This window comes from Zootoca vivipara, chromosome 16 (assembly GCF_965207765.1).
Source record: "Zootoca vivipara chromosome 16, rZooViv2.hap1.1, whole genome shotgun sequence".
NCBI classification, from domain to species: domain Eukaryota; kingdom Metazoa; phylum Chordata; class Lepidosauria; order Squamata; family Lacertidae; genus Zootoca; species Zootoca vivipara.
This window is the reverse complement of record NC_142599.1, coordinates 14,446,252-14,458,606: the sequence shown is the minus strand read 5'-3', so window position 1 is coordinate 14,458,606 and position 12,355 is coordinate 14,446,252. Positions and strand designations below refer to the sequence as shown.

At 43.1% G+C, this 12,355-nt stretch overlaps 1 protein-coding gene across 1 annotated transcript in view; it reads right to left on the bottom strand.

Annotated features, from left to right (window-relative positions):
• LOC118076171 (carbonic anhydrase 15-like) overlaps nucleotides 1-6,236 on the bottom strand; it is a 35,185-nt gene extending 28,949 nt beyond the window's left edge. Inside the window, exon 1 of the mRNA XM_088659689.1 lies at nucleotides 6,167-6,236. Within this exon, the coding sequence (XP_088515815.1) occupies nucleotides 6,167-6,236 (70 nt within the window). The remainder of the gene's footprint in view (nucleotides 1-6,166) is intronic.
• Between the last annotated feature and the right edge of the window lie 6,119 nt (nucleotides 6,237-12,355).

The window sequence follows — 12,355 nt, the reverse complement described above, 5'->3', positions numbered from 1 at the left end:
GTGTTCAGCATTACATTCAGTCTACATATAGCATATAACCTACCAGGCACCATTGATTCCATCCCAAATTTCAAAGCTAAATCATCTCATTTGCCACTTGCAGCAGTGAATCTTTTCCATGCTAATACTTTTAATATTTTTTTATTTTTTGAGCACCCAAACCCTTCCTAGCAAATACCCACCAATTCCAATGAGATTACACTGAATCAGCTCCAAACCTGTTGACTCAGGTTGTTGGTGGTTTTTCCTCCTCCTCCTCCTCCTCCTCCTCCTCCTCCTCCTCCTCCTCCTCCTCCTCCTCCTCCTCCTCCTCCTTCTTCTTCTTCTTCTTCTTCTTCTTCTTCTTCTTCTTCTTCTTCTTCTCCTTTTTAAAGTAATATGCTCCAAGTAAAAAAAAACCCAACACTCATATCCTGCTTGGCAGAGAACAAATGTGTTTGACGGTAGGAAGCAACACCATCCCTGCTGAGCTACAAATTGAATGGCACTGCAGAGAAAATACTGCACACTCATTTCATTCATCCATCCACTCCCCGGTGACGCCAGGGAGCTCAGGAGCTCAGAGATAATAGCCAATGGATTCACAGGAAGTGAAAATGAAGGACAAAGGGGATGAGAGGTGATTGGGGTCACCGGGGGGGGGGGCGTTGGGGGATTGAACATTGCTGAGTTGTTGTTTTTTATTTTAAAAAAAACAAACTAGCTTTAACAAACTAGCTGTGTGAGTGTCTGGAGGCATTTGGAGGATGGATGGCGGCTAACAGATTGAGGTTGAATACTGACAAGACAAAAGTACTGTTTTGGGGGGACAGGAGGCGGGCGGGTGTGGAGGATTCCCTGGTCCAGGTGTGCAGCCTCGGAGTCTTTTTGGACTCACAGCTGTCGATGGAGGCGCAGGTCAATTCTGTGTCCAGGGCAGCTGTCTACCAGCTCCATCTGGAACGCAGGCTGAACCCTACCTACCTGCAGACTGTCTCACCAGAGTGGTACATGCTCTAGTTATCTCCCGCTTAGACTACTGCAATGCGGTCTATGTGGGGTTACCTTTGAAGGTGACCCGGAAACTGCAACCAATCAAGAATGAGGCAGCCAGACTGGTGACTGGGAGCGGCTGCCGAGACCACATAACACCGGTCTTGAAAGATCTACATTGGCTCCCAGTACGTTTCCGAGCACAATTCAAAGTGTTGGTGCAGTATAGCTGAAGGAGTGTCTCCACCCCCATCGTTCAGCCCGGACACTGAGGTCCAGCTCTGAGGGCCTTCTGGCAGTTCCCTCACTGCAAGAAGTGAGGTTACAGGAAACCAGGCAGAGGGCCTTCTCAGTAGTGGCACCCTCCCTGTGAAACGCCCTCCCTTCAGATGTTAAGCAAATAAACAACCACCTGACTTTTAGAAGACACCTGAAGGCAGCCCTGTTTAGGGAAGTTTTTTTATGTTTCATGTTTCATCGTGTTTTTAATATCCTGTTGGAAGCCACCCAGAGTGGCTGGGAAGGCTTGGCCAGATGGGCAGGGTATAGATAGATAGATAGATAGATAGATGATAGATAGATAGATAGATATGATAGATAATTATTAACAAAGAAAAATAACATTAAAATGTGCAGCACAAAAGCTAGCACCAGAAAGCTAGCACAACAAGAGAGTTTCCGACCACACTGGACTCAGCCCTGGTTTTGAAGTGCCCCTTCTCCAATCACAGCATCACCTCCTGCTCAAACCTTTGTCAGTGTTTAAAATGGTTACTTTTTCCCTCTTAATACTTCTCCGCCCCTGCTTTAGTCAAGTCCCTGGCTGTTGTTGAACACCACCATTTTCCTCTCGTGCCTCTCCATCCACACTTTACTCAAAGTCCAGTCATTGTTTGTAGCAGCCGCTTTTCCCCCTTTCATTATTCCTCCTTTCGCTGTGTACTCCAATTTCTCCCTCTTCCATTCCTCAGCTGCCTCGCTTGAGAAAGATCAAGGATGTAGAGCCTTCAACTATTCCATGGTTCTTTACTAAAAAAAAAAAAATCTCTGCCCTTGTTTGAAACTGCCATTTCCCTCTCGGTTTCTCCCACCCCAACCTTATTCAAATTTGGGTCGCTGTTTTAAATCACCACTTTCCCCCTTTTAATGTCACTCCCTTCCTGGCCACTGCTGTTGTACAACCTGCCTTCCTTTTTGCTCCTCTACCCCGCCCTGACCATGCAAATCCAGCATTTGTGAGGACACAGCCTCCAACGACGGCTGCGCAATGACATCCTTACATTTTTGTTATATTGAGAGATAAAAAGAACGTATTGACATTCCACATTTCCTCTGCAATATTTTCTGGTATTATTTGTCCTGTGTCATTCGTATTTGCTCCAATTGTTATTATTATATGTTTGTCTTATTTCTATGGGTTGTTTTTTTTATCATTTCGTATGTGTATATATTTCATTACAAGTGTGAGATTCAATAAAATGAGAGAGAGAGAGAGAGCGCAGTATTGGTCATTGACATTCATTCCAAGTATCTGGAGGGTCAAAGATGAATGCTCTTCCATTAAAAATATATATATGTTTCTATATCTGTGTCAAAATTAGAAACAGCTAACTTAACAACCAGAAGATCTGGGAGCCACAGCTGGCGGAAACCATGCAAGAAAGAAAGCGAATGCTTGTGGTTCAAGTGGTGGGGCATTTTAATTTCTCACTTAGAAATGAAATGGTCTCTCAGGGTAGTACTTTGGCCAGAAATATTTTATTTTTAACCAACTGTTTATCTCTTCTTGAAAGTAAGGGTCCAATCCTTTCCTTTGTGTGTGTGTGTGTGTGTGTCTTTGTGTGTAACTCCACAAGTAATATCCAAAGATAGCTCTACACAGAGTAGACCCATGGAAAATGATAGCCATGACAAACCCAGGCCTATTAATTTCAATGGTTCTATTCTGAATAAAATATAGTTGGGTATGTGTGGAAAGGGACAGACATGAGGCTCAGTGGAGTCCTCCTGCATTCTTAAGAACATAACAATAGTTTGTTTAGTGCAAGACACATGCTTTAGTTAAAATGGGTAGTTTTTAGTTGCATCCTTGCTTGTATCTTCCTATATACATAAAAAGGTAAGGTCGTCGTCACACAGCTCCCACTGGAGGATTGCCAGTGCCACATCACAATCCTGGATTTTCATGGAGGAAATTTCAAGAGACCAAGAAAAGCGGGCTTAGCATGGGATGGGAAAACTCTAGGCAGGGGCAGATTGAGGGGAATGTGACCCTTTCGATCGCACTGGGCACAAAGCCTTCGGTGTGTCACCAGGAGTACGACAACCATGATATGTAATGAAAGGAAAGGGTGCTAAATTTTGGCATTGCACAGGGTGCCGCTGAAATTTGGGACCCCAAGGTTCTGCTACTACTCTAGGGGGTTAATGTGAGGGGTGGGCAGGGGGGTCAGCAAGGGCACAGTCGTGTACATGTCTGTGTGCCAAAATCAAACTTTTTTATTTCTATTTTCATTGGGTTGCAGTCACGTGAATTCTACTCAGAGTAGAATTTCCCACTGGGATTATTAGTAAACCTAAGTTCATCCTCTGGGGCCCTTCTCCCTCTGAGGGTGGTAAAACTAGCACAGGCCTTTTCAGTGACGGCTTCCCGCTTCTTTTCAGCCAGACTTTTGGTCTTTCGCTTGGAAGTATACCTGAAGGAGCGTCTCCACCCCCATCGTTCAGCTCCGAGGGCCTTCTGGTGGTTCCCTCACTGCGAGAAGTGAGGTTACAGGGAACCAGGCAGAGGGCATTCTCGGTAGTGGCACCTGCCCTGTAGAACGCCCTCCCATCACAACGTCAAGGAGATAAAGAAGTACAGTATCTGACTTTTATAAGACATCTGAAGGCAGCCCTGTTTAGGGAAGTTTTTAATGTTTGATGTTTTATCAGGTTTTTAATATTCTGTTGGGAGCTTCCCAGAGTGGCTGGGGAAACCCAGCCAGATGGGTGGGGTATAAATAAAACATTGTTGTTGTTGTTGTTGTTAAGTTTTAGATGCTGTGGCGCTCATGAGCAGGTGGGGTGTGTTAGACTGCCTTTTATGTACACACATGTTTTTAGCTTTTATTTGTTTTAATTTTATATTAGTTTAAACTTTTGCATTATATTGTAAGTGGCGTTAAGTTTACTGGTCATTTTAAAAGGTGACTAATAAGTGCAATAAATAATAGCAGTCATGTACATCAAATTCCATGGATCTACTCTGAGTAGGACTAACGTGGAATATAACCCATTGTCATTTCTGTTAGAATAACAAACGTTTATTATTAGTATTCTCTATTTGTTTCGTTTTTTATTACCAGCTTTCTGTATACTACGATCCTTGAGTGCCCTCGCCCTAGCTGAGAAATGGGTTCGGAAAAATCACCTCCCATCAGCAAATCAGAGTGACTCCAAATCGACTTCCACCAACTGCCCCCTGAAAAATGCATTTGTGGTTGATCCCCTGTGGGGGCGGTTGCATCACTCTGGGTTTACACGAAACCTGAGAATCAAGTCCACTGGAGTCAAGATGCGTGGCCAAATTTTACACTGACATGCGCAACACTGTCAACGACTTCAGCATGGGCCCAGATCCCAGTGCACCAACCCATCCCTGCCTTTTGCAGAACCTCCATTAACACACCCTGCCAGTGATTCGGTCGGGGGTGGCATGATCACAAGCATGGGCACGTGCTGGAAAGATGCAGCCATGTAGCCAATACAATGAGGCCACAGATCCAGTCTGAATATGCCAAGGCTAGGTGTGCCTGCTACCTGCCACAAATCAACCCTCTGTGATAATGATTCATTTAAAAGTACATTACATTTCCGAGCACAGTTCAAAGTGTTGGTGCTTACCTTTAAAGCCCTAAATGGCCTCGCTCCAGTATACCTGTAGAAGCGTCTCCACCCCCATCGTTCTGCCCGGACACTGAGGTCCAGCACCGAGGGCCTTCTGGCGGTTCCCTCGTTGCGAGAAGCCAAGTTGCAGGGAACCAGGCAGAGGGCCTTCTCGGTGGTGGCGCCCACCCTGTGGAACGCCCTCCCAACAGATGTCAAAGAGAAAAACAGCTACCAGATTTTTAGAAGACATCTGAAGGCAGCCCTGTTTAGGGAGGCTTTTAATGTTTAATAGATTCTTTTATTTCATTTTTCAGTTGGAAGCCGCCCAGAGTGGCTGGCGAAACCCAGCCAGATGGGCGGGGTATAAATAATAAATTATTATTATTATTATTATTATTATTATTATTATTATTATTATTATTATTATTATCTCCCTCACACAGCAACAGAACCCATCAGTGACTCCTGTTAAATATGGAGGGGAGGACTTCAAAGTTCTGGCACAGGGATGCCTCTCTTTTAGCCCATCTGCAAATTACAAAGCGCGGTGCTTAATCGAGATTGACACCCAGCCGAGGATGAACAATGGCAGCCCAGTCTTGAAAGGAGAAATGAAAAGTCGAGTGAAATGGAGAAGTGTGTGGCAGAGTGGGGAAAGCCCTCAATTTGAGGGAGGTTTCTCTGTCTCGGTTCAACAGCATCAAGAAGCACCGAGGGACCAAGGACCAACAGGTGTCTAGAGCAAGGTAGGTCGAGGTGGGAGATAAGGGCTTGCTGAACCCTGGTCTAAACTGCACTATCGATCAGCAATCCACCCACATTTTGAGAGGGTCCCTCCAACTAGTGGGGTTTTTTTTGGGGGGGGTGGTATTCAGTTCAGTTCAGAACTCAAGACAAACTCTACCCTGATTTGAACCAAACCACAGCCACTCATCAAAATTCACACTTCTCCAGCCAGGTAACATGTATTTTTTTAATTAAAAAAACATACACTAGAGCAAAACGTGCCTTAAAATGCATATCTTTGGTTTAAAAAAAACATGGTGTATGAGGAACTGGCTTTGCAAAAAAAAATGTTTGTATTAGGTAAGGTTACAAAGAAAAATGAGGATATTGACACTAACGCGAATTCTCAAGAGGACTGAGAATTTTGTTTTGTTTTGCTTTAAAATGTAAATTGATGTGCAAAAGGTGGAGAGCGGAAGGGAAGACTGGACCAAACCAAAATTGAAATTTGACTAAAGCACCCATCCCTAACCACATCCATTTGGGGAGAGGGAGAGGGAGAGAGAGAGAAGGTAGCATCCCTCAGTGACCAGCTCACCTGCTGTGCCCGCTTGAATGACAAAAGGCAAAGTGAGAAAAGTTATCCCAGGGAGACGCAGCATCCTCATTGCAGCCAGGCGGGTCCTGGCAGTCAGGAGACTCCCCGACGGATGAGATGCGCTGGAAACCCCAGGCAGGGGGAAAGATCCAGCAAGCAGTGTCCTCAGGTCTGTCTTCTGCGCCCTTCTTCTTCCTCCTGCTGCTGTGGGGAAAGTCCCCGGGCATCAATCCCCCGACCGGAGGAGGCTTCTTCTACACCAGCCCCTGCCTGTCCAGAGAAGCCAGGGAAGAAGAGATCTCCAGCCTCTTCTGTACCGGCTGCTGTTAAATATTCATCGCAAAGGAGACCAAGGCTGAGCGCTTAACTCTTTGTCTCCTGACAAGAAGCAAGCCTGTTAACTTGGGAAAGAATATATATTTGCCAACCCTGATATCTGACATTAGTGCTGGGCAGGAAGCAATGCCAACGTGATCACAAGGATCTTAAGGACAAGAAAGGCTTGCTATATCCAACAGCAGTCCCCATTTATTTATTTATCTATTTTTTATTTTATTTATGCTTTTCATGCTTATACGTCTCATTAATTTCACGATCGTTCCAACATTTCAAAACTTGACTCCCTCCCCCCTCTTTCTGCGGTTCCTTAAATTATTGTTTTTTAAAATATCTTCTGCAGATCCAAATTCAGTTAATTTGCTCATTTATTTATCTACCTTAAATATATACTCTTATAAAACTGCAGTTGGTTACAATAATCCCGCCAATGTTCTTATCTCTTTGCAATTTATCTGTAAATATTAAGTAAACCATTTCCATTCTTTTATATTAAAAGTCTGTTATCTTGATTTCTTAGCCTTCTGGTAAGCAGTCCCTATTTAAGTTCCGGGGATCTGGTATAATCACAGCCCTGGTTTGGACTTAGGGAATTTAAAAAGAAAAAGAAAGAAAGAAATTGCTGGGTGCCTTTTAAAAAAAGAGGATGTCTTAGCTATACTGTACTTCTGTTGCATTAAGCAAACTGATTGCAAAACTTGTGACCAGTCCGGAGTGGTGATGTTTTTTTTTGTGGGGGGGGGGTGTATTCTGCTATATCTCATTGATGCTCAAGCATTACCAACGGAGGAATCACTTTTGCTTTATTCTTCATTCGAAAACGCTCCCCCAATGTTGCTGTGTCATTACAGTCTAGATGAGCACTCTTGAGGAGGGTGGGGAGGGAACCAGGACAAAAAAAAATCGGATTTGGGGCATTAAAAGTTACAGGATTTCAACAGAATGTTACAAGACATGTATGCACTAGACACAAAGCAGTGTGTGTCCATCCCCAAAAAAACATCACTGGGAAACAAATAATGAAAGCCATATCATCATGTATCAGTGAGAGATTTTACTTTCTTGGGCTCCTTGATCACTGCAGATGGTGACAGCAGTCACGAAATTAAAAGACGCCTGCTTCTTGGGAGAAAAGCAATGACAAACCTAGACAGCATCTTAAAAAGCAGAGACATCACCTTGCCGACAAAGGTCCGTATAGTTAAAGCTATGGTTTTCCCAGTAGTGATGTATGGAAGTGAGAGCTGGACCATAAAGAAGGCTGATCGCCGAAGAATTGATGCTTTTGAATTATGGTGCTGGAGGAGACTCTTGAGAGTCCCATGGACTGCAAGAAGATCAAACCTATCCATTCTGAAGGAAATCAGCCCTGAGTGCTCCCTGGAAGGACAGATCGTGAAGCTGAGGCTCCAATACTTTGGCCACCTCATGAGAAGAGAAGAATCCTTGGAAAAGACCCTGATGTTGGGAAAGATGGAGGGCACTAGGAGAAGGGGACGACAGAGGACAAGATGGTTGGACAGTGTTCTCGAAGAATCGGACACGACTAAATGACTAAACAATCACGAAGAATCGGACACGACTAAATGACTAAACAACAACAATAATCATGTATAATGGCCCCAACATCTTCATGAGCTCAAATCAGCATAAGTGCACAATTAGGAGAATATCTCAAGGGGAAGGGGACCTTAGGATTACCGTATTATTATTATTATTATTATTATTATTAATAATAATACCCCACCCATCTGGCTGGGTTTCCCCAGCCACTCTGGGCAGCTTCCAACAAAACATTAAAATACAATAATTCATCAGATATTAAAAGCTTCCCTAAACAAGGCTGCCTTCAGATGCCTTCTAAAAGTCAGAGAGTTGTTAATTTCCTTGACATTTGATGGGAGGGTGTTCCACAGGGTGGGCGCCACTACCGAGAAGGCCCTCTGCCTTGTCCCCTGTAACTTCACTTCTCACAGTGAGGGAACCGCCAAAAGGCCCTCGGAGCTGGACCTCAGTGTCCGGGTTGAACGATGGAGGTGGAGAAGCTCCTTCAGGTACACCGTTTGCATCTATGCTATAGAGCAGGGGTCCCCAGACTTACCGGGCTTCGGGCCGGAGGGCAGGGGAGTGCGCGCGCAGTGGGCCGGAGGGTGGGGGAGTGCGTGCCTGTGCGCATGCGCACACGCACGCGGTCGTAAAAAAATCGCCGAAAATCGCTTGTGCGCATGCGTATGGGCCTCCCCCGACCCGGAAGTGCACCGGAAATGACCTCTTCTGGGTCGGGAGAGGCCCATACGCATGCGCACAAAGGATTTTCGGCGATTTTTTTGCGATTTTGAAGATTGCCGCCAAAATTTTAATAAGGAATGCGGAAAATTTATAACTTACCTTAAAAACCATTGTGAACAGTTAAAAATAAAATCGTTAGCAGGATTGGAATAACGCTTGCAGTTTAATGGTGAATTTTGGACACAATGGAGAGGTAAAAGATGTGGATTATCATAAAAGATGAAGGATAAAATGATTAACAATAGGACCCACAATGGGGAGGAGGGAAGTCCAGGAGATTCCTTGGAATATTTTTTTTATGTTGAATATGTGACTGTAAAGTTTTAATCTGAAAAACCGTGTGTGTGTGTGTGTGTGTGTGTGTGTGTGTGTGTGTGTGTGTGTGGTTTTTCAGATTAAAACTTTACAGTCACATATCCAACATTTTTTTAAAAAGTACAGTAACATACCTTAAATTACTGTACTTTTCCGTGTATAAGACTATGTTTTTTCTGTAAAAAATCATGCTAAAAAGTTGGGGTTGTCTTATACATGGGTAGTGTATAGGGTGGACGCTTGATTGGTTGCTGCCGAGGCTGTCAGAGGCTATTGTGCATGCTATTGGTTGCTGTGTCAATGGGCGGTGTTGATTGGGTGATGCTCTAGCAGTTGGACGGGCGATTCGCCGCTCCTGCCAGCAATGGGACAGGCAGGAGGCAGATTTATGGATGTGTGAGGGTGAGCAATTTTCGGCAACCACCCCCCCCCCAAAAAAAACTCTGGGCAATCCTCTGCCAAAAAAAGCTCCACAACTCTGTGCCATCTCCCCAAAAAAATAAGGGTTGTCCTATACATGGGGTCATCTTATAGACGGAAAAGTACATTAGCCTTCCCCAGCTTGGTGCCCCAACAGTCATCAGAGCCATTCCTGAAGGCTCTGGCTGGCTGCTGCAATAACAAGATGGTAGACTACATGGGCCATTTTCCAGACCCAACAGGTCTCTTCATCTGTCCTTATTTTGAAAGCTTGATTTAAAAACAATAGTCTCCTTAGGTTAGAGGGGGAAATGTGTGTGTGTGTGCACCCAATTTCTCCCTTTATCCCACCCTCTTTTCCTCCATTCTAGCCCCCTTTCCAGTGCCACGAAATTAAACCAAAGGACGTAGGTTGCCCACCCGCATAACGAACCCTTTCTGACCGTCGTCTTATCCCAACAAATGGGTCCTACAACAAAATACTGCGGCATGGAGCGCTCCTGTTCGGAGCTCCAGCCAGCTATACCATTTCCCCGCATATTCCGTTCCTCCCATGGCAAAAAAAAAAAGTTAATAGATCAGGCATCCCCAAACTTCGGCCCTCCAGATGTTTTGGACTACAATTCCCATCATCCCTGACCACTGGTCCTCTTAGCTAGGGATCATTGGAGTTGTAGGCCAAAACATCTGGAGGGCCGCAGTTTGGGGATGCCTGTAATAGATGGAATGATGACACAGGCCTGGCAGAGGCAAGATGTGAAAACATGGCATTGGGGAGATTCGAACCCAGGACTTGGCTGCACTCTTGCGAGCACCTGCTTAAAACTTTTATGTTTCGGCAACCCTATCCAGACATGTAGATGTTGAGGTGTTTTCATCTTCTTCTTTTTTTACTGTTAATTTTAATTATACGTTTTCAACTGTTGTTAACTGTTTTTATTGATGGTTTTAGCATTTCTTGTAAACTGCTTGGAGGTTTTACTACAATCAAGTGGTATATGCGTTTTGTTAAATAAACCACAGAGGCTCTAATTTACTATTGCTTTGTTCTGCCTAGCGCGCTGGCTTTTAAAACAAGCCGTTAATTCAAAGCACTTGGGATTTTGGACAAAGAAGGGGAGGCAGAAGGGAATCCAGATCAGGAAGGATAGTGAAGGCATTTTAAACATGGTCTCTCCTCCACCATGAGGGCTAGCTACTTCATATTTTAAAGATGCGGGGGGTGGAATCAGATTCTCAGGCTATGATTGTAACCTGTAGGATGTGAAATATATATATAGCCTACTGTACAGTTGAACAACACCATATTGGTGAGAGCTCGTTCTCTGCATAGTTATGTTTTAAGAGAAGTCACATGCCCTAAGTGTCATTTTTGAGAAATGGTAAGCAACATTAATTGGGTGCATGCAGCCATTGTTGTCATTGATCAATACATGCAACATGATTTACAATGTAATAGGAGGGATGTGAGCTAAAAGCAAAATGAAAAAAAAACAAAGAAAAATCAGATTCTACATCAGTATTCTCTCTGAAAACTCAAAGACAATGTGCAAATATCTGCTCATTTTGCACAATTAATAATGATTTTTATTAGTTTTCGATTACAATCCAATAATAGCCTCATTATGACAATACCAATTTATAATACAATTATTAATACCAATCATACCAGGTGAAATATTAATTTTCCTTCTGCCAGTAAACAAGTGGTTGAGGCAACGAAGAACCCTTGGTACCCTGATCCGTCCCAGTTCTGGATTCTGAGACTTTGCCACATACTAGAAGCACGGAAAGCTTGCAATTATTGCTATTTTAAGGAAACTGAAAATCTCAAAATGCTGAGTTCTGCATCCACCTACCAAATTAGCTTGCTCAGCACTTGGGCTCAATTCATTGAGCCATGAAATGACAGGAGATCGATGCTCCATGCTTAAGATCATAAATGGCAGAGGGCTGAAACCCGAACCACAACCTTTCAGGAGCTCAGAGTCCCACAGTCTATCTTGTGGGACCAGTACCACGCTTCTTCTTCCTCTTCTTTTAAATTTTTATTTATACTTTTCAATTTTATACATTTCATTCATTTTACAATCAGTTCAACATATCAAGTTTGACTTCCTTTCCCTCCCCCCTTTCTGCAGTTCCTTAAATTTACTTATTTATTTAATCTTCTGCATATCCAAATTCATTTAATTTGCTAATTTCATTATCTGCTTTAAATATATATTCTCTTATGAAACTGCAGTAATCCTGCTCATGTCTTTATCTGTTTGCAATTTATCTGTAAATATTCAATAAACCATTTCCATTCTTTTATTAAAAAAAAAAGTTTGTTATCTTGATTCCTTATTTTTCCAGTAAGTTTCACCATTTCTACATATTACATCACTTATTGTATCAGTTCTTCCTTTATTGGGACTTCTGCTTCTTTCCACTTTTGGGCAAGTAGCATAAATAAGTTTCTATACAATTTAGGTAGTTCTGTCCCCATCATTTCCCCCCCCCCCAAAAAAAAGCTTCTGGGGTTGTTGTTTTTTACAAAAGTTATTTTGAACATGCAACAACAACAACAACAAAGATGTTTATTTGGCTTTACGCCCATCATAAAACACAACACAACAAAACAAATCAAATAAAACAGTGGACTCGTACAAGCCACAAATAATATAACACAATTCACAGCTCACAAGGACAAATATTAACAATTCAAAAAGAAAAGTTTAAGATCATGATAAAAAAATTAGGCACTACGCTAAAATCAATATCTGATGTCATTATAGAAAATTCTTATAACTATAAATAATCAGCTAACATTCCATTCTGTCTCTT